Here is a 27,817-nt window from a genome sequence, read left to right on the forward strand (position 1 = left end):
TTCATAACACATAACTAAAGAAGGATTTGTTGTTGTCCTCAAGTTCATGGACTGCCCTAATAGTCCTGTTATTTTTAAAGTTTTAGTAATTTTCTAATGTCCTACCTGATTAGAGGGTCCTTCGATCTGATTTATATTTTAAGGAGTTTTTTTTTCTTTTGTTGCAAAGTTTACTCTGTTGGACCACTGGGGTGGTTTCATTTTAAGCCTTCTATTATATTTAGATCTGATGCATAATGTCAGTTGTATACATTTATATAAGTGGGCAATGAACTCTTTTGTGTAGCTCCGTGCTGTGGAGGAGTATGGCATTAAGCTAGAATATGTGAATCTTCAAACCTTATCATAGAATTTGGTAAGATTTGTACATTTTTTAATCATTGAATTCTGAGATATTATGGAATTTAGAGGTTTTAGTTGTTAAGGTGATTAGTGAATGAACGCACTTTACCAGGGAAGGAGATACTGGTGGAATAGTGCATGAAAAAAGCTATATTTGTAAGGACTAAAGAATATTAGGCCTGTATACATAATCTGTTCCAGGAACTTTTGTTTATGAAACAAAGAACTTTTGGGTGTATCCTACATTTGAGGTATAGATTCATGGGTAGTTATTCTCCCAAAAAATTAAGTTTTTGTTTATAGGTAGTTCATTGATTTACATTTAAGAACCTTCCATGATTACTATGTGTCACAGAGAGAGTCCTGTAACAGGCGATAACATGACAGCTGTGTTTATGGGTCCCCGGAAATGTATCTAGAGGTGATGTGGTCCATAACAAATATGGAGATGCTATCACAGTTGCCACGGAGGCTGAAGACATAATAAATACAAAACCTTGCTATAGGCAGAATGCTTTCTTAACATTTAAAATAAATTTCAGTAATTACTTAAACATGGGAGGTGCTTCACAAGTATGTTGAAGGCTTGGAACAAGAGCGGCAGGCTGTCCATGGCAGAGCATGTAGGACTGTCTAACATCTCATCTCATGTTGACACCTATTGGATCTGGCACCAAATATTTAGCCAACTGTTGATGCTACTTATTTTGTCTTTGTACTTGGTCATCATTCTTGGGAAGGAAGGAAGGATTACTGTCAGGACCAGAATCTTCCCTGCATGTTGTGATTGCATGGAGCTTCTGACATGCCTCTCTACAAATCCTTCAGAGTTTTGCCTGCCAAGTCATTCACTCCCTCATAGTCATATATGCCAGCTGAAAGTATCTTAAAGTCTCCTGAGATGTCAGACATCTTGACATCTGAAAGACAATTCTCCATCACCTGTTGTCCAGAGATGACAGATGATATTTTGAGTGTAGAGTCATCAATCATTAAAACATTTTTATTTGTAGAGTAGTTTGGGGAACTGGATCTGAAATTATTTAAATCCCGGTGATTCTTTGTTGGAAGTATGCTAGAAGGTGATGTGGTGTTAAATTTTCACTGAGACTTGGTCTTCATGGATCTAGGAGGCTTTGGCAATAACTTTTTTCAGCCACAGAGTAAGACTATGAAGTGAGTTAGTGTAGACTGTTTATGTGTGATACCCACTCTCCACTTCCTTCAGAAGGAAATCAGTTTTAGTGTGTGACTTTTAATGAAGGTCTGGATCAAAATGTTAAGTAACTGTAAAAGAGAAAGTATGTAAAAAAAAAATTATTCCATCTAAAGAATTTCACCCAGTGAACAGTTGATAACAATTGGTTGTGTACCATCATTCTGCCAAAAACAAACATTACCAACCTAAGAATGCACACCATTGCTACATATTTGTTTTGAACGAAATGCTATGATTATCAATAGGGATATCCCCTCTCCTGCTATTTCCAGTTAAAACAAAAAGGCAGACCAACACCAGTTCGCCTACACTTACTGTTGCTTTAGACAATCAGTAATTATGTCATGCCATTTCTGTGTTGGAGTTGCCGTCAGAGAATTGCTTAATCTGAAAATAATCTCTAAAAGAGTAAGTGATGCCTGTCTAACCCAATCTCATAGTCTTGGGAAAACATGATGAAGGAGGTGTACTTAACCCAGTAGCAAAAATGTCATGTCATCCAAAGGTGAGAGTCCAGCTCTAGGTGCATCCATAGTGTCTTCCTTCCTTTTTAACCCAAAAGTGTTTGTGTAAGGGGGCAGGACAGTATCCTGTTTGCATATGGTTTATTTGGTTATGAACAGTGCTAGCACAGATCAAACGATTCTGTCATTTTAGCATGCAGAAGGGGTTTTGACATTTATTAAATGAGTGCCATCAAAGGGGCATGTAATTGTTTTCACCAAGCTGCCAGAGCATCATAAAATGTATATCTTAGATCTGGTAGTAGGTTTAGATTTGCAAGTATTCTTTTTTGAGTGAAAGGGGCTGGTGAAATAAAGCATTTATACATTTCTGACACTTGGTTGCGGCAGACCCATGTGTATATTTGTGTAACCAGTGCCTTTTGATGGTGTCATGTGAGTAGAGGAATTTGATGAATGGCATGTTTGAAAAAAATGAAATTTAGTTGTAAGAACTGCTTTAAAAGTACAGCAGATCAGGGTTTAGAATTATTTTCAAACGATGACAAGTTTAAAACTTAAAAGACCCTACTTAATGCAGATCTGTGCAGAAACATTTCCTGAGATTGCCATTTAGACTGAAAGGCTAGGCTGTTGTCTGTCTGGACATCTTCAGAGTTCCATGATCACCCTAACTTGCCTTATCCTTCCTGGGCTTATGACTACCTCAAGTCTTGATCAAGATCTTACTGTCATTTCTGACAGATTTCATACCATTAGGGGATGCATTTCTTTCTTGAATATTCGTGTGTGAGAAATGTCCACATCTGCATACAGATCAGCTTGTGATTCCTCCTTAATATTAATGCCATGATGGAAACTCAGGAAAATTAGCACTGGTTGGCTGCAGCATACAGTTTCCTCTTGTTCACTATGTGGGTTGTACATTGTATGTAAAATGCACTGCAACATTTTGGCTGTTGAGACAACCCTGTAAATGGAAGTTGGAGTAAAAAAGGGAGCAACATCTTAACTCATTAACCCCGACTACGTCTCATGGCGTCTCTGTGGTTACACACGAGCTCGCTGTGAGACGATAGTAACTGCATGCTTTTCCACCCGAGTGTCTTCTCCCAGCTCGCACAACTTTGCAATCAGATTGTAACTCCAATGTTGAAAATTAAGCTGAAAAAGTAACTGAATTTTGTCAGTTATCTTGCCAGCTTAAATTTCAGCATGGAGTTACACGGTGTTCACATTTCATTTTTCTAAGAAAATCGGCTTCAATTTACTGTGTACTTTCCTCTGCATAGCAAGCCGATTTTCTATGCGTATCATCAAGCATGCGGCGGTGTCCAATGACAGTCTTACAAGGCAAGCCATGACTTTCTTAACACCTGAACCCCCTGCCCTAAAAATCCTTTGTTCTGTGCAAATAAATAGGGGGTCCAACAGTAAAAATTCCCTTTCTTTTTTTGCTGTTTGTTGAATTTACTGCTGGATCCCTCTATTTATCCTGCTGCTAACTTCATGACCGGAGATCTGTCTGCGAGTCTTTTGCTACACACTATTTCCCCTCCAACCAGATGAAAATGCTGCCTTGTTTTACTCAGTTACTCATGTAATGTTACCGCAGTAAAAGCTGTTATTATACCGATTGTTGTTTTTTTCCGTTAATTATTTTTAAACTGTATATGCTTTTCCACCTGTCTGCTGTAGGCTGATCTCACTTAGAAGTACTGGCCCACCCCAACAATCAACTTAATTTCTGATTCCTGTGTAATCTCGGTAGCACAGCAGTTACTTTACTTTATTCAGGATGTAGGGAATCTTAGTTTTCAATGTAAGCAAAGTTACATGATTTCCCGTAGCTCATAAGCCAAGTCCCAAACTACTCTGTATACCACAAAAAATAAGAACATGTTTTTTTTTTATAATCCATGTAGATAAATGCTCTTGTAAATCTTTTTCTTTTGGCTATGAAACACTAGTTTCTTTTCCGGTTCCGTTGTGGGCACTAGCTTTACTTTTCGGTTATTGCATATATCAGTTTGGTAGGCTTTTCGCTTAGTGTTTGTGTGAGTGTGTGTTTTTCTCTGTGAATGAATGCATGAAAGTAGATTGCTTGTGTCTGCGAATGCAGAATAGATTATGCATGTATGTATGAGGGAAAGTGAACGGTGTATGAGAGAATGAATGGTATGTGCATGAAAGCAGTTTGTATAAGAGAATGAACAGTGCATGCATGACAGCAGTTTGTATGTGTGTGTGAATGCAGCGGTGACTGTGTACGGATGTAGGAGAAAGTGAACGGTGTATAAGAGAATGAACGATGCGTGCATGACAGCAGTTTGTATGTGTGTGTGAATGCAGCAGTGACTGTGTACGGATGTAGGAGAAAGTGAACGGTGTAGGAGAGAGTGAACGGTATGTGCATGACAGCAGTTTGTATGTGTGTGTGAATGCAGCAGTGACTGTGTACGGATGTAGGAGAAAGTGAACGGTGTATGAGAGAATGAACGGTATGTGCATGACATCAGTTTGTATGTGTGTGAATGCAGCAGCGACTCTTCTCTTCAACAATACTACTGAGTTTTGTTATTGTCATGTCATTGTCCTTTTAGCACATGGCCTTGTTAGGGCCTGAGTGAAAGTAATGTTCTGCCAGCATTCATTCTTATTTTCTGCAAATATACTGACCTGAACTTTGCTACATTGGTTGTATAAAATGCCATAACAGTTATACCTGCAGCCATCACTGTCACACAAGTGAATTTCTCTTTAATTTGCCATGCTCAAAATTGATTTTGTCCCAGTTTGAGCATCAGAAGGTATGGCACAGACAACGCCAGTGCAAAACTATTTCACTCTTCCCTTCCTCCATGTCGAACATATTATTTAGCTACCACTCTACAAACAAACAAATGGTGCCCTATTAATGCTTTTATGCTACCACTTTTTAATTCAGCTTTGTCCTTCTGTTTTTCCCTCCATTTGCCATCCTTCTTAGAATCCTTCTGTATGCTGCTTGTCTGCATATATTCTTCCCGTCTCAGAAAACATTGATTTTATAAATTTTATTTCACTTATGATAATACTGCAGATTCTTTACAATGCATCCATAGAGTTGTATGATCCTGTGTTGAATTTTCAATTGACAAATTAATGTGGGTTTTATTGTAGGAACTTATTTTCACTTCATATCCTATATTTTCTTCTGGTGCTTGTCAAGATTTGAGCAGTAGTGTAATGGTGTGAAAATGATAGTGATACTTCTTGCACTAGCTTTGATGCTGGTAAACATAAACAGCAAATCTCCAAACCCTAAGTAGGTGCGTCAAATATTTATCTTGCAGTTGTACACGTAGGTTTTCTGAAATGTGTTAATATTATTGTAAAAAGATTGGAACAAAAACAACTTTTTCAGTCTAGATGTGCAGGGACAGCACTTTTAAAGCGTAATCAGTCTGAGGTTTATGAGTTGTTACCTGCAGACATATCCTGTTTTAACCCTGATGGGTTATCATCATTTGGGTCCTATAGAACGTTGATAACTGAAAACTCGGTAGTCCTTTGTAGTTGACTGTACAATTTTAGCTCATTGTGTATACTATGTTTTGTACTGTTCTACATTTAGGAGTTTGACATTTTAAACACTAAACGTGGATACGTTGCCTAAGAATACAAAAGCTTTTAAGATAGACTGTCCCATACTTGTTGACTTGATGTGGACATACAGATCGACCCTGTGCATCAAGCCATGCATGAACCCATTCTGTAAAGGTCAGGCCTTGTGCACTGCCAGTTGCCTCTCTGCTGTTTTCCATATCTGGTGCGGAATTATGTCAAACCACACAAAATGACAATGTGGCCACCACGACTGCAGGTGGTCAAAAATTGCTCTTATCTGAAACTGTAACCTTCAGAGTGGTTGACTGATCACATCATTCCTTCCAATGTGCAGCACAAGGATGTTGGGCTCAGGGTAGATGGAACACTTCTCTTCCAACAACTGCAGTACTCTGCTCCAATGCATACCTCTTCTTGTAATCCAGTATACCTTTATACTGGATGTGGGGAAGCTCAAGTTGCAGTGGTTTTCAGTTACAGAGACATGGCTGGCAGCCCACTGAATGTAGGAATGGCCACATACCCACACTCTCACTTGCCGTTCTCCTGTCTGTGAAGCTATGTCAGTGTCAGAAGGTGGACAAACCTGCACATGAAAGAAAATGCAAACAGACTACTACTGATGTTTGACAGATGTATTGGAAGACTACATATATATACGTATATCATAATGCATTACCTGGTTAGACCATCCAGATGTATTGGAAGACTACATATATACGTATATCATAATGCATTACCTGGTTAGACCATCCAAATCTTCACTCCTATACGCAGGGCCATTATTCTTTTCAGGAGGTACATAAGTGGTGATGATGCTGCAGAGGTACATACCTACCACCTGTGAAAACACCAAATTAAACAAAATGACTGACAAGGGGGCACAGAAAGGGCACATGTAAATGGAAAAAGCAGGGTAAGGACTGCCAGTCCACTGATATGCCAAGGACAGGCATGGGGTTTCAGTTCATGGGCATCTAAAGTGTCCCATACCGGTGCCGGCTACCCAGTCAGACTGCTGGTAGCAGCAATGACTTCTGATTGCATGCAATGCCAGCACTCTGTCTTGTCTCTGCCTTTTCCATTTACATGTGCCCTTTCGACAATGGCCATAAGGAGTGAAAGGGGGAGCTAATGTAAACCCTCTTGCCTTCACCTACATACATTTACTACACCTGAAGGGAGGGAGACTGAGTGGAGAGCTACAGCAAGACAGCATGTGGAAAGACCAAGACTGACCCAGGCTTGGTCTTTTTGCATGTGTCCTTTCCTGGAGGGAAACAGTGCATCACAGTGGTACCCCCAAGGCCATGCTCACCTAGGACAGTAGCACTATGGGACTGAGCTGAAGAGTCTCCAAGTTCCCAACTGTGATCCAGGTGGATCATAAGATCCATGGTGGCTGGGTATGTCCCATGATGCACCCACTGGCACAACAGCAGTTGGCACAAAAGTCTGAAGAGGGGCCTCCCTGGCCTTGATGCATAAGGGCTTGGCCAGTAACGGACAAAGGTGCATAGAAAGGGCACATATACATGGAAAAAGCAGGGTAAGAACCGCCACTCCACTAACATGCCAAGGACAGGCATGGGGCTTCAGCTCGTGGGCGTCTGAAGTGTCCCATACCAGTGCTGGCTGCTACTTGTTTGTTGATGACCAAACCACTGACACTGTTTGTTTGGACAGCAGTTCTCCCTAGAGGAAGTAGTTCTGAAAGGCCTGGAACTCTAAAAAGACCGTTCTCTTCTCCAAGACATTTATATGCATTTTGGTCTCTTCTGGGAAACATATAACCGCAATGAGGACTTTACTGTGTATCAAACAAATTGTAAAAATGATACAAAGAAACTGGTGGGGGATGGCTTGCAATGACTGCATGATGACAAAAACCCAAATGTGGCTTGTGCACTGATCAATGTGATAATGACCTCTACTCAACAGTGACAGCTGCAGAGAGTTTTACCTGAAAAGTGATAATGACTCAGTGGTGTAGTGGGACTGCGCTTATTGTTAATGTGATAATGACCTCTACTCAACAGTGACAGCTGCAGAGAGTTTTACCTGAAAAGTGATAATGAGTCAGTGGTATAGTGGGACTGCGCTTATTGTTAATGTGATAATGACCTCTACTCAACAGTGGCAGCTGCAGAGAGTTTTACCTGAAAAGTGATAATGACTCAGTGGTACAGTGGGACTGCGCTTATTGTTAATGTGATAATGACCTCTACTCCACAGTGACAGCTGCAGAGAGTTTTATCTGAAAAGTGATAATGAGTCAGTGGTATAGTGGGACTGCGCTTATTGTTAATGTGATAATGACCTCTACTCAACAGTGACAGCTGCAGAGAGTTTTACCTGAAAAGTGATAATGACTCAGTGGTATAGTGGGACTGCGCTTATTGTTAATGTGATAACGACCTCTACTCAACAGTGACAGCTGCAGAGAGTTTTACCTGAAAAGTGATAATGACTCGGTGGTGTAGTGGGACTGCGCTTATTGTTAATGTGATAATGACCTCTACTCAACAGTGACAGCTGCAGAGAGTTTTACCTGAAAAGTGATAATGACTCAGTGGTGTAGTGGGACTGCGCTTATTGTTAATGTGATAACGACCTCTACTCAACAGTGACAGCTGCAGAGAGTTTTACCTGAAAAGTGATAATGACTCAGTGGTATAGTGGGACTGCGCTTATTGTTAATGTGATAATGACCTCTACTCAACAGTGACAGCTGCAGAGAGTTTTACCTGAAAAGTGATAATGACTCAGTGGTATAGTGGGACTGCGCTTATTGTTAATGTGATAATGATCTCTACTCAACAGTGACAGCCGCAGAGAGTTTTACCTGAAAAGTGATAATGACTCAGTGGTGTAGTGGGACTGCGCTTATTGTTAATATGATAATGACCTCTACTCAACAGTGACAGCTGCAGAGAGTTTTACCTGAAAAGTGATAATGACTCAGTGGTATAGTGGGACTGCGCTTATTGTTAATGTGATAATGACCTCTACTCAACAGTGACAGCTGCAGAGAGTTTTACCTGAAAAGTGATAATGAGTCAGTGGTGTAGTGGGACTGCGCTTATTGTTAATGTGATAATGACCTCTACTCAACAGTGACAGCTGCAGAGAGTTTTACCTGAAAAGTGATAATGACTCAGTGGTATAGTGGGACTGCGCTTATTGTTAATGTGATAATGACGTCTACTCAACAGTGACAGCTGCAGAGAGTTTTACCTGAAAAGTGATAATGACTCAGTGGTATAGTGGGACTGCGCTTATTGTTAATGTGATAATGACCTCTACTCAACAGTGACAGCTGCAGAGAGTTTTACCTGAAAAGTGATAATGACTCAGTGGTGTAGTGGGACTGCGCTTATTGTTAATGTGATAATGACCTCTACTCAACAGTGACAGCTGCAGAGAGTTTTACCTGAAAAGTGATAATGACTCAGTGGTATAGTGGGACTGCGCTTATTGTTAATGTGATAATGACCTCTACTCAACAGTGACAGCTGCAGAGAGTTTTACCTGAAAAGTGATAATGACTCAGTGGTATAGTGGGACTGCGCTTATTGTTAATGTGATAATGACCTCTACTCAACAGTGACAGCTGCAGAGAGTTTTATCTGAAAAGTGATAATGACTCAGTGGTATAGTGGGACTGCGCTTATTGTTAATGTGATAATGACCTCTACTCAACAGTGACAGCTGCAGAGAGTTTTACCTGAAAAGTGATAATGACTCAGTGGTATAGTGGGACTGCGCTTATTGTTAATGTGATAATGACCTCTACTCAACAGTGACAGCCGCAGAGAGTTTTACCTGAAAAGTGATAATGACTCAGTGGTATAGTGGGACTGCGCTTATTGTTAATGTGATAATGACCTCTAATCAACAGTGACAGCTGCAGAGAGTTTTACCTGAAAAGTGATAATGACTCAGTGGTATAGTGGGACTGCGCTTATTGTTAATGTGATAATGACCTCTACTCAACAGTGACAGCTGCAGAGAGTTTTACCTGAAAAGTGATAATGACTCCGTGGTATAGTGGGACTGCGCTTATTGTTAATGTGATAATGACCTCTACTCAACAGTGACAGCTGCAGAGAGTTTTACCTGAAAAGTGATAATGACTCAGTGGTATAGTGGGACTGCGCTTATTGTTACTGTGATAATGAGCTGCATTTCATCACTTGAAAGTTATGCATGTTCAGACACAGGTGATAATCGCTGCACATACCCTTTTGGGTAGGCATTCATTATAATTCAGTATACACCCCCCTACTTTAATATTCTAACTCAGAAATCGCACACACACAAGGCAAACTCACACAGACACATTACAGTCCCTCTTACACAAACCCACACACACACACAAACACACACAAACACACACAAACACACACACACACACACACACACACACACACACACACACACACACACACACACACACACACACACACACACACACACACACACACACACACACACACACACACTTACACACAGTAAAGCCCCTCGCAAACACACTTACACACATACTTACCTGAACTGCAACACCAGAAGCGCTAACTCAAAATCCCTTAACATTACGATTTTGAATTTCGCGCTTCTGGTCTTTCGGTAATGTGGGGTTTCGGGCTTTTCGTCTTGGTACTTTGGGCGTCAGGATTCTTTGCATTCGGGATTTCGTAGCGGACCCATAGATATATATGTATATATATATATATATCAGGAGAAGGGTACAAAAACTTTCTACAGCATTGGATATAACATGGATCACAGTGAAGAGAATCATCAAAAAGTGGAGAAAATATGGGACAACAGAGACCTTGCAAAAAACTGGACAGCCATTCAAAACTGTTGAAAAGACCAGACAAAAACTGGTCAGGGAGGCTGTCAAGACAGAAGACTTTTTTTACACACAAAAACATCCTGGCCCGGATAAAATTAGCAAAACTATACATCAAGTTTCCAAAAAGCATGTGGGAAAATGTGTTATGGTCTGATGAGACCAAGATTGAACTTTTTGGCCACAAATGCTAAAGGTACGTTTGGTGCAAAACACTTCACATAACCAATGGAACACCGCAGTGAAGTATGATGGTAGCAGTATCACTCTTTCGTGTTGCTTTTCTTCAGATGGAACTGGGGCTTTAGTCAAGGTGGGGGGAATTATGAACAGTTCCAAATACCAGTCACTTTTGGCCCAAAACCTTCAGGCATCTGCTAGAAAGCTTTAGATGAAGAAGAATTCCACCTTTCAACATGACAATGGCCCCAAGCATACAGCAAAAGAATGGCTTCAGCAGAAGAAAAATAAAGTTTTGGAATGACCCAGCCAGAGCCCAGACCTAAATCCAATAGGAAATCTGTGGGGTGACCTGAAGAGGGCTGTGCACAAGAGATGCCTTCGCAATCTGACAGATTTGAAGTGGTTTTGCAAGGAAAAGTGGGCAAATATTGCCAAGTCAAGATGTGCCATGCTGATAGACTTCTACCCAACAACCAGCAGTAATCTCCCCTGCTACAGACCTAGCCAAACATTTGTAAACTTAAACCAGTGAGCACTATTAAGTAAATATGGAAATGACCGGCCTTAAAAAAAGCAAACTAATGATGGAATGACAATGACGTCAGGGCAGGGAGAGAAATAAAGCTCATCCTGCTCGGAGAGCCCCTTGTGTAGAGAGACTGAAGCTATACCCCAGCACAAACACTTTGTGCTGAAATGGAATGTGAATTTTTGAGTGCACTTTCCATTGCAGTGACCCCCTGAAATGACCACTCTTTAGCCAGTAATAATATGGGGCTGCTAACAAGCCTAGTGTACACCCTTTATCCTATTATATTAACTTCTTTTTCATGTTGCTGTAGAATGGTCTGATAGTTAAACTAATACACATATGAAGAAAGTGACAGCCACACTTTAATAAAGCATTTCAAGCCTAATTTCACATTCCCTGTGCTCCAAAGTAAACAAAAAGAAAAATCTTCTATCTTAACAGTTAATGAATAAAAGCAAAGAAAAACATAACTGGCCTAAATCTAAACAGGTAACCCAATTTTTAAAGTGTAATTCATTACAGACACAAGACTCAGACTAAGTATCAGTATGTACATTTAGTTAACACCTTTTAAAGTTTTTGTAACAGTACTTACAGTAATGCAACTCAAACCGGCATATGAATCTGTTCTAAAATAAATAGCTTAGATGTATTACAAATCCTTTCCAAAAGTATGATCACTGACAAAATCGCACAAGAACATGTTACTGTTTCTTTAATACCAGATACCTCACCGTCCACACTTGTCTTCACATGACTAAACAATTTATAAATATTGTGCACTAGAAATATTTAATGCAGTTCAATGTCTCCTTCAAACTCTAATCTCTAATAATGTTCTGCAATCCTGACTGCTGTGACTAGATTATTGACACGTGAAAGCGATGACTGTTAAAACTGTCATTAAAAATGTATTTCATCTTCTGTGTTATGACCAAAACCTGAAGGCTCTCCAACCCTCTAACCACGTAACAAACTAGATTAGAATACAAAATTTGGTAAAATCATAATCTGTTTACAAAATAAAATTATGTTTAAAAAAGAAACTGACAAGACAGTAACAGTATTTAATAAAATTACTTAACGCCTGTCTCCTAGCAACAGACACCAACAACCTTCACATGACTTAAACGGGGTAAGTAAATAAGAGTGATATGCAAATTAGGATTACAACCTGACCCTTCAAAACTACAATGGACACCTTCAGATAATTATTTTTTTTTACAGAAATCTTTGTGTTGGAAGGTCTGTGCCAGAGCCTTGACACACTATGCTGAGCTTGTACGGGCTCATCCTCTGTGTTTTCCAAACTGGAACAGCATAAGTTTCAGCTATGAACTGTATGTCCACATCAATTCAACAAGTACGGGACGATCTATCTTAAAAGCTTTTGTATTCCTAGGCAATGTTATCCACGTTTAGTGTTTAAAATGTCAAACACCTAAATGTAGAACAATACAAAACACAGTATACACAGTGAGCTTAGATGTTTAGATGACAGGAAGGGCTTAGTATTAGATAACTTGAGCCACACGTAAAGAGAAAAGGAATAGGTAAGGTAGACTGCTGACATTGAAGAAGGTTGTGAGACTGTAGTGGGTAGCCAGCACAGCTATCGGACAGATCAGATGGTCTTGCCTGCCACTGAATTTCCATACCTGTACTGGGTTCATTAGTGGAGTGGCGGTCCTTACCTTGCTTTTTCTGTTTACATGTACCCATTCAGCAGTTTGTTGGCTACACCAAGAATGTGTATATTTACAATCATATGTGTCTACATGGTAAAACAACTGGGTCTGAATGCTGTACAGATGTCGGATTTTTTAGGACTCGGGTTATGGAAATTATGATTTTTTTTTATATATTTTGGTAAATATCTTTGCAAGGGAGCATGTCAGTGTGCCATGTAATACCTCATTTTGAAGACAGTATTCATTGTCCCAACATGGTAAAAGAACTGTGCCTCTATGTTGTACACATGTACAGACATCAAAGTTTGTTTCAGATTTAGGTTATGGAAATTATGATTTTTTTTCCTATTTTGGAAAATATCTTTCCAAGGGAGCATGTCAGTGAGGCAAGTAATACCTCATTTTGAAGACAGTTTTACTCCTTACAACATGGCAAAAAAAAACTGTCTGTGCACTGTACACATCTACAGATATCACCGTTTGTTTAGTCTTGTACGATTACGAAAATTATACATTTCCAATACTTCTCATTATTATGCCATATCTTTGCAAGGGAGCATGGTGATGTCACAAATTATGCATCATTTTAAAGCTGACATTGAGACACACAACTTGTACACTGATATGTAGCCTCTGTCTGTTACAGATGATAAGATATTATGCTATGTTTATTTATCCAGTATGAGAAATATTATATTAATCATATTTCTGTGAATATCTCCATAAAGGAGCATCATACAGTAATAGTTAAGGCATCATTTTAAAGCATTCATGCAAACAAATTAATTGCTAATTGTGTGGGTCTACACGGTACATTCACCAAGATATTGTGCTCTGCTTTTCCAAAAAGGTAAAAATATGCACAATATCAGCATTCCTTGCCAAATATTTAATAATGACTGATATGCACTATCAAGATTTATACTGTTGGAAAGGTCAGTGTCTGCTGAACAACTTTCACATTTACATTTTTAGTCCAGCTCTTCTAGTTAGAGTTATGAACATTTGTTTTCTGTATGGTATTAGAAATGGATTTTCTGAAAATGAGTTTGGGCTGCACCGTTGTTCCTATGGTGGAATTAAGCAGGCAGCTTTTTCTGAGCTCCGGAGTAAATGAGTTAAGTCATCATCATCTCATCATCTTTCGGCTTTTCCCGTTAGGGGTCACCACAGCGGATCATCTCTTTCCATTTCTTCCTAAAAATGAAGAATGTCTCTTAATGAAGCATGTGCTGGCTACTATTAAGCCATTTGCAAGGCAGAAGTCTAGAACGGCCTCTCCATTATTCCTGTTGCCCCACCAATGTGGAACCAGGCAGTCCTGATTTCCCTTTTCTATCTGTCACAATATGTGCATTCACGTCACCCATTATCTAAACCGATTCATAATGTCTGGCTTTATCTAGTAGGTCCTGCAAACTGATGTCTGGCTGCACTCTTTGGCTCACTGTCACAGCTCGGCAGTGGGGTATACGATGAGATTGAGTACTGCACTATCATTACACTGGAGTCTGATTGGTATGATTACAACTCGGCAGTGGGGTACACAATGAGATTATAAGCACTGCACTGTCATTACACGGGAGTCTGATTGGTATGAGTCTGTCACTTAGTCAAACAGTCACTGCCTTCTGAACCGTTTCTCTTACCACAATTCACGGAGCATTTTTAGCCTGTTCTGATATGGAGAAGTAGACTGTGGATCCCAAGACAAGTGCCTTGGCTGCAATACACATCTGTCTTGTCCCCTGGAAACCGTGTATGTCCAACCTTCATTGCATCATGTGTATCATTTCTAACCTGCGTCCTGTCAGTGAACCTACAATGAGTAGTAATTGACAGGTAATTTTTTGCAGGTTTGTTGGTTATGCAGTCTGCTGTAGCTCAACACAGCTGCTAAAGATAACTCAGAATGGGTAACTATAGACCGGCTATCCATTAGCTTATTGACATATGGCTGCTGAGTTTTATGAGAGGCACCCAGCCAATAGGGTGCACATACATGCTTTATGGAGTGCATTCAAACCTTACCCTAATCTTTGTTTTTGGTAGTGGATTAAAGTTAACAGGAGTAAGCAATAAAATTGCTATTTAACACCTACCTTTGTTTGCACCAAACAAAGGAAGCACAGTGATATCTTAAAAGGAAGAAATATCTTTCAAATATAAAGTGAGGGTAGAAGACACTCTAAATGTGCAGTGAGAGCTATACATATGACCAAGGGTCTTATATTTTCTCCCTAACTGATCTTGCCCAGCTGTCATCAGTGTTTAGATAAACTGATGCCAGGTTGTTGCACATGATTTGATGGACCTACAGTGATAGTGCTGACGAAAGGGGTTTCCAGTGGTGCTTCATATGATTTTAGTAATGCATTACAGGTGGTCAAGTATGCACAAATACACAGCAGTGGCTTCACTTCATCTAACACATTCCGGATAAGGACTGCATGTCTATGCATTCATTGTCGGGAAGAAGAATTTCTCAAAGTGTGCATATCTGACATTTGCACATTGTGCTACAAACTGTACCTGGAAGCCACGGTAACACTGCTATATGGTCTGATGCAGAGAGAAGGAGTTCTGATGACTGCACTTTAGTATATTGCCCAGTTGTGCAAAAGTGCCACAGTATGGTGTGAACAATATTCAGTGTCACCCATAATGCCTGCCATCCATAGTTGACGTGCTTTGCTTTGTGATTTTTATAAACAGTCTGGTATTCCTGTAAGGAAATCAATAATGTAAAGTCAGATGGCATAATACTAATTTCAGAAATATGTCTGTTCATTTGATTGTAGCTACTTTCTGGTGAGCTGTGTATGCTTAAATGTAACTGCTTGGTGACAGAAGAACTAGGTAATTGATGTGTATTTGTTCTTTGGTTTAAAAACCTGTTTCCTAAATGACTCTGCTCATACCTCATCTGATGCTGTTGATTCCCACGAATATGCTAAGCCACGGTCTGTCACTTAGGGTTCCCATGCATATGCATCTTACCTTATTCATGTTCTGTAGTTGAACAGTCAAGTGAAGTTAATCACTGAGGAGTCATGATGTCTGCATAATGAATTCATCTCCTCAGCATGATACCTTTAGGCTCAGCTTGTCCCATCCTGTTCTAAAAGCCAGACTCAGTTATTAATCAGGCTTCACAAGTTATGCACTTGTAGATGGGAAGAGAGCTGAAAGGTGCATTATCTACACAATTGCTGTATATAGTAACTTTACAGAATGTCTTATTTTTGTATGCTTTAGTGATGCTGCGGTAGCGTTGTCGCCTCACAGCAAGACGTTGTCCCGTTCGATTCTCAGAGCGTCTTCTGTGTGGAGGCATACGTGAATGGGTGTGCCTTCATTGAAGGTTGTGCGTCAGGGCTGGTAACTCGGTACGTAAAAATCCTCTACCAAACATTAGCGGACCAGAGTTCCGCTGTGGCGACATCTAACCGGGATAAGCTGAAAGACACAACAGCAATTGTTGTCATGGGCTGTTTGTACATTTGATGGCTTGCAATTACTTTAATGTTTTAGCTCAGCTATTTAAAACCCAAAGTTTGCCCTTTGCACCCGATTTTTTTAATGAAGCCAAAGCCATACCCAGCCCCGTTACACCCATGAGTTGGTGTTTGTTTGTGTATAATCCTACAAACTGTTGATGTTCCTGGGATAAAGGGCCCCTCATGGTTGATACCTTCTGTAAGAACTAAGTTCATATGCTAATTAAATTGCAGCAGTCATGATTACAAAAAAAATTAAAATAAAGACTTGTGTAAAGCATACTGTTGGAGGTAGTCTGGCTTACATGGCTTCTTGGGGAAAAGTGTTACTTTCTGTATATTGAGGAATAGAAAAGCATGTTGTGGCATCCTGCAAAAGAAAACAATATTGAGAGTGAACAAGAACAGTATGCACACTGTCGAACAGTGATGTGGGCAGTGCATAGCGTGAAGTAAAGAATATACTAAGCTGCTTAAAAAAAAACATACCAGCAATGAATATGTTGGCACAAAGAATATGTACGCACAACAGCAGTAGTAACTGCAAATAATAGGACACATTAGTTGCATGTCTAATGGATAAAAATGCAGAGGACTACAATGTTGTGCAAGACAAATATAAATATTCATTTTGGTTAGAGTATGAATTTGCAGTCGTGGCTAAATCGGAGAGTGGCCCAGATTAATTGTTATCTGTGTATGTTACGGGCATGTTCAGAGGAATATTTAGTCACCTTTACATTAACGTTTGCAAACAGCATATTTATACCATGACTTACTATGAAAGTGCTAGTCAGATGATTGGAGTAAGGAGAGAGACGAGGGAACAGTTTCAGGGGCACACCTGGCTGACTGCAAGCAGCTCTGTTTGATGTGTGTTGTCATTCAAATTAGCTGAACCTAGCAGGGCAGGAAATGTGAAACTCTTCTAGCCTAGGGTGGGAACATGGGAGGAGTAACTTGAGAAGCAACTGAAGCAGATCAGGGTTGAATGTCTAAATAAAGTATTTTATCTCAGCAATGAGCTGGCAGTTCTGGAAGATTTTTTCACATAATGTGTAACACATCGTAAGCAAACACATTTGTAAAAGGCACCGTGTGACAGTAAATTATACTTTTACTGAGGCCTGTCAAAATTAGCTGCTCTTTCCTGTTCTTCCATTCTTAGTGAGTGGAAGTCTTGCATGACATCCCAGCTATGGGCACTGTATTCTCAAACAGTGGTCTCACAGTGTTAGAACACAACAAACTCTCATCAGGATGTCTGCCCCCAGGAAGTAAGTCAGGGTTACAGACTGAATAAAAATACTAGTAACTACTTCTGTTTGGTGCATACAGGTTTACAATGAGCCAAATTTAAAGAAAAGTTAAAATATATATCTTTTTAAATGTTTTTCCCGTAGTGGTCCTTCAATGTGTGTAGACGAGAGAGAGAAAGATAGCAGCAAGGGACATTTTTCAACTCCGAAATGAAGACATTGTTACTTGTATAATTGTGGAAAGGAAATGTGCACTTGTTAATGACTGATTATTTTTACTGTTTTAACTGCACTTCTGGTAACAAATGCCTGTGCTACCCTGTTGAAAAACAGCACAATTTACATTGAATGCATTACAAGAAAATAACACAATTTACATTGAAAGCATTACATGAAACAGCATATTTTTCACCAACTGCAGTAAAAGAAAAGATGGACTGCACCGTGTGTCTTTTACAGGCTCCAGAATCCTTTGAGGATGTTGCTGTTACTTTCTCAGCAGAGGAGATGAAGATGTTAACAAAACAAGACAAGGAGCTTCATAAGGAAGTGATGTTAGAGAACTATGAAACCTTAGTTTCAGCAGGTAGGTCTTGTCCCATCTTAAGAAGTGGTCTTTATTCTGAGAGTTATGAATACCTTATTAAAATGCTATGCTGAGCTGTCTTGTGTGTTTATTTGCTACCTGAGTAAGTGAACCAGTCACTGAGGACCATTTTAGTCATAAATTAAGCCACAAGGAAAAAGCTATATATATATATATATATATATATATATATATATATATATATATATATATATATATATTGTACATATACAAATAGGAAGTTAATGCACAATGTATCCAAATACAGAAATAAAAGGAAAAGCATATCCTGGTGCCTCAGTACATTCCTGCCATTTATCTGAATCGAGTAGGCAATTTATAGATTGCAGTTCAACTAGAGAATTTTTTATTAATATAACATATTTACAGTGTATACACAGAAAAAAAAATAAACATTGTATAATGTTATACAGTGCTGGGAATACATTGAATCATAAAGGTAATCTTACACAACTAACATGTTAAGAATCTCCGTATATCAGTAGCAACCTTTCAAGGTAATCACAACCACTAAAAGCCTTTGATTTATAGATCTTATTCTGATCACTCCTTTTTCAGTTGTACATAGTATTGCTGTTAAATTAAACGTATATAACATAGCAACGGAGTTCCAATTTTTTGTAATACCTTTTCTAACAACTGCAAAACGTCTCTAGAATATTTTTTGTTGGTGGGAGGAAGCTGATTTACTTGGAGGAAACCTACAAGGATACAGGAGAAGCATACAAGCTACAAGTGTAATATAAACAAAGGAATAAACTCTGGACCCTGAAACGTAGTAGAAACAATAGAAACCAGACAATTCGGAAACCTGCACATTGAGTTTAGATAAAGACATCTCTGCACTGCCTCATTGTTCAGATGGCCCTATAAATAACAACATCTTCCCTCATGATTATATAGGTTCAGGTGTGGAATCTCCCTGCTATTTGTAATGTCACACTTTGTTTTAGAGGTTTGCAATGGGTAATTGACACTTTTTTTTTTTTTTTTTTAATTAAAATCTGTTTTCTTTCACTGTTACATATTCTTATTTTAGATATGCTAGGTTATGCCATCTGTTCTTATGTTAACCTATAATCCCTTTCCCATTGTGCAGTCTCCTTTGAGATACCAGAAATCCTCTATATTTTTGTGTGTCTCTCTCATGTCCATGTTCAGTTATGATTAATTGGATATTTCAGATGTAATCTGTTGTCACTGAACTGCAGTTTACACCAGAAATTTGTAGCTTAGTATAGCCATTTTCCACATCTGTATTTACCTCAATACTTTAGCTGTGGGCTATAGCAAGGTATGTCAGCTCTGTAAGATAAGATTTCAGTGAGATACATATTACAAAGTTATAGAACCAAGTACAGTCTGGACTTCAGAGTTTTTACTCTGCTGAATCTAGTAGACAGGGCATATGTCATTCTAGACACGGGCATAATATAAATGTTGATGTATTTTATAAATTATGAATATTTTCTGTTTTTCACATGAATACAACTAGTCATACAGTTTTCAAATTATGATAGAAAGTCTCCTTATGAAGGATACAGATGCAGCTGCCTCATAAATAAACAAAAATGTTTAAAGACTTATTTTGAATATATCACTTTTTTTTTAATTACAAAAAATTGTTTACTAGTATAAGTTGAAGTGAAACAGTAATCACTGCTAGAAACAAAGAACTTCTTTAAAATGTATTTAATGTAACTGGATATGAATAATACATTCAAAACTGAAATTCTGCTACTCCTGAACAAATTAAACATTTTATGTTGTTGTAGTACTTTGTAATTATTTTGTAAACATGCTTAAGTATGGAACTGTGGAAGACTGAGAGAACATGTGGAAAGTGCATCGGACATGGATATCCTTCAGAAGGGACTCACGGAAACAGATAGCTGGTGCCAGAGCCATGGCCTGAAGTTAAACGCCAAAAAATGTATAGTCATACCCTTCGGGAAAAACAAGGTAACCCCAAGCTACCATATAGGTGGCAATCCACTAAGCACAGAAGAGGTTATCAGGGACCTGGGGACCCAGGTTGACAGTGGCCTTTCTTTTGACACTCACGTTGCTAAAGTGGTTAGAAAGACCTTCTACATTGCCCACCTGATTATGAAGGGATTCACATCCAGATCTAGTGAGGTCATTGTTCCCCTGTACTCTTCACTTATCAGACCAATGATCGAGTACAATGCCCCATTCGGGATGTATCTCACCCGACATCTGCAGCAATTGGAGAGACCCCAAAAGTTCCTCACCAAAAGGATAAAGGGACTCCAAAATCTGTCATATGCTGCCAGATTGAAGAAACTCCAGCTCTATTCAGTCGCATACCGTCTGCTCAGAGGTGACATGTGCCTGACATACAAGGCCATGTCCAACCCGGAATTAATGGACATGCTCCACCTCAAAAAATCCAAATCCACCAAAACCACTAGAGCAAGCGACTTAAACCTTAGCACGAATATAAATAGGGCGTGCTGGAGGGATAGATTTATCACTCAGAGACTCCCTATGCTGTGGAATAGAATCCCGGTCCATGTGAGGCAGAGCACCTCGCTGACTCTGTTCAAGAGAAATCTAGACCTGTGGATGGGAGATCGTAGGTTTACCCCGGGAATCATCTCTGTGTCACTGCTGGACAGAGGCACAACAAACTAATGGGCACAGTATTTTTTCATATAAGGGGTGGCGTAAGCCACAAAAATTTGGGCTAGGCTTATAAATGCCTTAGGGCAGATAGCCTAGTATAAACCTATGAACCTATGAACCTATGAACCTATGTTTTAATCTTGCTAAATTAAACTAAACGGTACAAAGGAGCTCTGTGGAAAAATAACATATATATATTTTTTAACATGTAGGTTACAAGGTTCCCCCAGAGGCATTGTTAGTGCTACTTAAAGAAGATAACGCTGAACTGCAAGTGAATGACGAGGGGGTAAACAGAACAGAACAAAAGAATAAGAAAAATTTTAAAGAAAAGCCTGACAGTATGTGAACAGCTCATTAATGATGCATTTTTATGATATTTTCTACTCTCTTTAATATACTTTGAGGAAAATGGGAGAAAATATATGTACAGTAAAAGAATAAAGGCAAAAGTCTAAAAATATGTTAATCTGGGCAAAATGCATGTGTGTGTGTGTGTGTGTGTATGTATGTGTGTGTGTGTGTGTGTGTGTGTGTGTGTGTGTATGTATGTGTATATATATATATATATATATATATATATATATATATATATATATATATATATGTGTGTGTGTGTGTGTCTGAGAGCCAATAATTAGTGCTTTCATCTGGGTTTAATGTACTGGACTTCTTCAGAATGTTTAAAAATACAAATAATGTGTTAATAAATAAGCATCGACTGTAAAGAGATGATGACATCAAAATTCCAAGACCAATAGAAAGCCAAGCATTAGGTTCATAGGTTCATAGGTTTATACTAGGCTATCTGCCCTAAGGCATTTATAAGCCTAGCCCAAATTTTTGTGGCTTACGCCACCCCTTATATGAAAAAATACTGTGCCCATTAGTTTGTTGTGCCTCTGTCCAGCAGTGACACAGATATGATTCCCGGGGTAAACCTACGATCTCCCATCCACAGGTCTAGATTTCTCTTGAACAGAGTCAGCGAGGTGCTCTGCCTCACATGGACCGGGATTTTATTCCACAGCATAGGGAGTCTCTGAGTGATAAATCTATCCCTCCAGCACGTCCTATTTATAGCCGTGCTAAGGTTTAAGTCGCTTGCTCTAGTGGTTTTGGTGGATTTGGATTTTTGAGGTGGAGCATGTCCATTAATTCCGGGTTGGACATGGCCTTGTATGTCAGGCACATGTCACCTCTGAGCAGACGGTATGCGACTGAATAGAGCTGGAGTTTCTTCAATCTGGCAGCATATGACAGATTTTGGAGTCCCTTTATCCTTTTGGTGAGGAACTTTGTGGTCTCTCCAATTGCTGCAGATGTCGGGTGAGATACATCCCGAATGGGGCATTGTACTCGATCATTGGTCTGATAAGTGAAGAGTACAGTGGAACAATGACCTCACTAGATCTGGATGTGAATCCCTTCATGATCAGGTGGGCAATGTAGAAGGTCTTTCTAACCACTTTAGCAATGTGAGTGTCAAAGAAAGGCCACTGTCAACCTGGGTCCCCAGATCCCTGATAACCTCTTCTGTGCTTAGTGGATTGCCACCTATATGGTAGCTTGGGGTTACCTTGTTTTTCCCGAAGGGTATGACTATACATTTTTTGGCGTTTAACTTCAGGCCATGGCTCTGGCACCAGCTATCTGTTTCCGTGAGTCCCTTCTGAAGGATATCCATGTCCGATGCACTTTCCACTATGGCCCAGTTTGCAGTCGTCTGCAAACTTTGTCAGCCAAAGTCCTCCCATGTTGGCCTGTACTTCTGAGAAGTAGATGCCAAACAATAAGGGGCCAAGGACCGAGCCCTGTGGGACACCACTTGTGACCAGCTTGGAGTCTGACACAGTGCCAGCAACTCTAACCCTGTGGGTTCTGTCCTTAAGCCAGTTTGCAACCCATCTTGTGACATATGGGTTTACATTTAAGCTGGTAAGTTTTTCTACAATACCCGAGTGGGGTATTGTGTCGAAAGCCTTTGCAAGGTCAAGGTAGGCTGTATGGACTGCCTTTCCCTCATCAATGGCCTTGGTGACTGTTTCGAAGAAGTCGACCAAGTTCAAAAGGCATGATCTTCCCTTGACAAAGCCAAACTGGGTCGGGTCCAATGTCTGCAAGTCCCCTATATCTTTGTTTATGAGCTCCATTATGATCCTCTCCATAGCTTTGCAGACTAGACTTGTTAAGCTTATGGGGCGGTAATTACCAGGGTCCGTGAGGCGCCGCCTTTGTGGAGTGGGACCACAGTTGCCGTCACGCCACTCCTTGGGCACGTATCCTGTGGTAAGGCTGAGATTAAACAGCTGCCTTATGTGCGGGTTTAATTCCTCATTTAGCTCGTGTAGCACACAGCCGGGGACACCATCCGGACCCATTGATGCTGTGTTTTTAGCTTTAGAGAGAGCAGCTTTCACCTGCGCATTTGAGATGTTCGGGAGGCTACACTCGGCTGGGATAGTTATCTCTCCTTTAGGGGAGAGGGGTGAAGTTTGCACTGAACCTGTCTGCCAGTATGTTGGCAATGTCTGTGGGTTCAGTGATTTTTGTATCATTTTGGACTAATTCTGAGCATATCTGGGAGTTTCCACCCAGGTTCCTAACATAGCTGAAAAAGGCCTTATGATTTTCCTTTGAATCCATGGCAATTTTTCTCTCAAAATTGGCCTTAGTTGATTTTATGAGTGCTCGTATTTTTTACTAATAATGATCAGGGTGACTTCCCTTTTATGGATTTTGTTCTATCATGTAATAGCTTTCTCCTCTTATTGTAAAGTTTGTTAATGGCTGGGGTCCACCAGACTGGACGTTTGCCCTTTGTGGAAAGAGTCTTGGTTTTATTTGGGATTGCCTGATCCATGCAGCCCTGGAGGTGTTCATAGAAGGCATTTGTAAGGGCTTCCGCAGCTTGGGTTGTGGTTTCCTCTGGCTCAGGGGCCTTGAAGGATACCACACCAGTCTTGAGTAGTGTGAAGTTTGCTTTAGAGAAGTTCTTCACTATGGTCTTTTTGTTTGGGGTGGGGCGGGATGTGGATTTCCAGTGAGATTAGTTTATGATCAGATCTCACCAATGAGGGATATACTTCCGGTGTGGAGCATTTTGTCCCCATGTTTGTGACAATGAGATCTAGTATATTTTCTCCTCTTGTGGGAACAGTGACTAGCTGTTCCATGGCATTTGAATTTATGAACTCCAGGAACCGTTGGGCTAGAAAGTTAGGGCTTGAGTAATGTTCCCAGTCTATATTCGGGTAGTTGAAGTCACCCAATATGATGGTGTTTGGAGATACATTTATACCCTCCAGTGTCTTCAGGAAGGCTGTGTGGGGTTCCTGAGTTTGAGAGGGTGGCCTGTAGCATGCTACAATTTGTAGAGCAGTTTTGCCTATGGTTAGTTGCACCTGGATGGTTTCCGAAGCTTCGTGCGTTCCCACCAACCTGGAGGTGTGGGTATCCTTTATGAATATGGATACACCCCCTCCTTTTGTGGTGTGGTCCGGGTTTTGGGGCCGCATGATATGAGGTAAAACCTAATAGTGCCGGGGTGCTCTCAGGAGCCTTGAACCAGGTTTCAGTTACAGCACAGACATCGATGTTCTCCATACTGAGAAGGGCCTCGAGTGCGTGCATTTTGAGATTTAGACTTCTGGCATTGAGCAGCATTACCCTCAGTTTCTTCCCATTTTTGTTTTCTAGGGTGGTAGGTTTAGAATTTGAGCCTTGCCTAAAAAGGCACTATGGGGTGGCAAGAGCCTTAGCCAATATCCGGAATCCCAGGGTGACAGGTGCAAGCCGTCCCTTGAAGCAGCGTGGCTTGTCAAGCATGTCATCCCAGGCAGACAGACACTGGATCCCCTTTGAATGACACCAGACATTAAGCCAATTGTTAAAGCTGATCATCTTGTCTCTATATTGTGGCATCATTCTTGGTGAAGGAAGGATACTGCTCAGGGTTAGGGTCATACCTGCCTGGGCTACATAATCAGAGAGCTCCTCTATGTCTCTTTTCAAGTAGTCCAGGGAGGTGAGTCTCAGGTCGTTCACACCAGCATGGACAATGACTGTGTCATATTTGTACTTGCCATGGAGTGACCCGAGTGCTTGTGTTATGTGGCGGATTCTAGCGCCCGATAGGCAGCTTACTGTGACCCTCTCCTTGTTCAGCCTGGTGAGTGGGACGTCAGTGTGTCTGACTATGGAGTCACCTATGACAAGTATGTTTGGTGTTGTATTTGGCCTTAAGGGCTGTGACTGCTTTGCACACTGCTTTTGTGGTTTATGTGTTGCTTGTGGGGTGTCTTGAGGTAGCAGTTGTTTGGGTGTCTGCTTTGGAGGCCTCTGCTGTTTAGGTAAATTTTTACTCAGAGCCTCCGAGTATGTCTTTGTGTGTTTATGTGTTAGATTCAGTGGAGTGGTAGCATTATGTGAGGCTGGTTTTGTGGTGTGTGTAGTTGCCTTCTTCTCCTGTCTGGTCTTGCCAGTCCTGAGTTGAGAGAGCTCAGCCTCCAGTTTGGCTAAATAGCTGCATCTCTCACAAGTATTTGTGTTATGTGGGAGGAGGAGAGGGTTGTCTGTGTACATGAGGCAGTTATAACATTGCCTCAAGATTCCCAGATTCACCAGCTGGACCGGAGAGGAGATTGACAACTGACCTTTGGACATGCTAGAATAATATTGGGAAATCCTTAATTGAAAACAAGGGCCAGTGGGGAGTGAGGGTGTAGTGCTTTTAATTTTTAGTGCTGACTTATATAATTGCTTTAGTGAGCAAGTGCCAGGTAACTTGAGTGCAATGTGTTACAAGTAACTAAATGCAAAAACGACAAACAGTAACTTTCTTTCAAGTGAAACAAGGAAATAAGTACAGTAAGCAATGCAGAAATCACTAGTGATCCACAGAAGCACTGAGAAGTTGCGTATTAGGTGGAATTAGCTTCCAGGGAAATAACAAGAAAACAAACAACAAGCATATAAACAAAGCTAGATTCAGCAGGCCTGGATCTAGTCTATGCTAGAGCAAACAAGGTGAACCAATTTCAGTAAGATACAGTTCAAATATTTAGGCACTATAAACCTTTAACCAGAAATTCCCAGCTCAGAAGGGCAGAGTCCAGCCTCTTCTCCCACAAGAGTGCAGACCACGAACCTTCTTAATGTAAAATAACTGGCCTGAAGCCCAAGCGCCTAAACCAGAACTAATACACTTGGACACTGGGCTCTCAATCAGCAGTTCCCAACTTAGAAGGATGAAAGCTACCTGTCCTGCCACCACAGTGCTTGCCACAAACCTTCCTAATGTAAAACAACTGGTCTGAAGTCCAAGTGCTTAATCCAAAAGACTTGAATGATAGCTACACTTTAATCAAGTTACAACCAAGCAGTAATAAATACCATTGAATACTTTAGAGAATGTCTGGATTAGTGCTCAAGTTACACAAACAAAGCTAGATCCAGCAGGCCCGAATCCAGTCTATGCCACAGCAAACAAGGCGCACCAAATTCAGTAAGAAACAGTTCAGATATGCATGCACTATAAGCCTTTAACCAGAAATTCCCAGCTCAGAAGGGCAGAGTCCAGCCTCTCCTCCCACAAGAGTGCAGACCACGAACCCTCTTAATGTAAAATAACTGGCTTGAAAGCCCAAGTGCTTAAACCAGAATTAATACACTTTTAGAATAACAGACACTGAGCCCTCAATCAGCAGTTCTCAACCTAGAAGGATGTAAGCTACCTGTTCTGCCACAACAGTGCAGACCACAAACCCTCTCAGTGCAAAACAACTAACTGGTCCGAAGCCCAAGTGTTTAAACCAAAAGGCTTAGAATGAGTTACACCAAGCAGTAATAAATACAATTGAGTATTTTAAGATGATGCAAAAGTAAAAAGAAGTAGGTAAAAACACAAGTACAGTAAAAGCAGATGAAATTTTTTTTTTTTATGTAAATTCTATAATACAGTAAGACATGAATATTCAATAAATGTACAGAAGTTCATGAATAAGTAAAAGAAAAACAGAACTACAAAAAATATAATAATTATTGGTTCCATTTTAAAGCACATGTAATATTTATATGTTCATTCAAACCAGGTGGGGCTTCAGCATTTAACAGAAGCTGCCAGCGCAACTCCTTAACTTCCAGTAAGGTGTTATTGTCTCCAAAAAATAAAGGTACATGGTCTAAAACAAAGAAATTAAATCCTGTAAACGAGGTGCAAGTGTTACTATGTTTAGCTAAAGCATTGTTAGGATCACAATTTCTGATAGCTGCCAGGTGTTCTTTAATTTTGGTGGAAAGTTTACATATGGTTTTACCAATGTAGAATGAGAAGCAAGTGGTACAAATAGCAGCATAGACCACAAAATTGGAATTACAGTCAAAATGACCATTAAATTTGACCATTATTTATTTATTTATTTTATATTTGTTGACCGGGCTAGTCCAAGTGGATACATGTCCATTTTCAGTAGAGGCATGGGGAGAAAAGCTCCAGAAAAGAAAAAACGTACACAAAATTTTAAAGAAATATAAGTCTACAAAAGGCATCAACATACATTATTACAACATTCAGTTAAAGTTTACATAAAAAAAAATGTAAAATTGAATTAAATAGTCAAATATGGAAAATAGTGCTCAAGACTCATAAGCATTAGTATTTAAGTAAAAAAAGATAGGTTAGTTTATAGAGTGTAGAATATAGAGGTTTATATGTAGGAATATAGTGGTTATAGAGTGTAACAGTCAGTAAAGGATAACAGTCAGGGTTGGTACAAGAGCATAACCAGTGGTTGGTGAGAAAAAAATTTAGATTCGTTTTGAATTGTGGGAGAGAGGTCTGAGAAGTAAGATCATGTGGTAATTGATTCCATACTTTACCAACAGAGCTAGAGAACAAGGAGTC

At 40.0% G+C, this 27,817-nt stretch overlaps 1 protein-coding gene across 1 annotated transcript in view; it reads left to right on the forward strand.

Moving 5' to 3' along the window:
* Window positions 1–27,817, forward strand: part of LOC122814417 — a 274,040-nt gene that overhangs the window by 215,543 nt on the left and 30,680 nt on the right. The window contains 1 exon segment of the mRNA XM_044087000.1: window positions 18,117–18,243. Within this exon segment, the coding sequence (XP_043942935.1) occupies window positions 18,117–18,243 (127 nt within the window).

This window comes from Protopterus annectens, chromosome 10.part0, assembly GCF_019279795.1.
Source record: "Protopterus annectens isolate FY-2018-M chromosome 10.part0, PAN1.0, whole genome shotgun sequence".
NCBI lineage: Eukaryota > Metazoa > Chordata > Ceratodontiformes > Protopteridae > Protopterus > Protopterus annectens.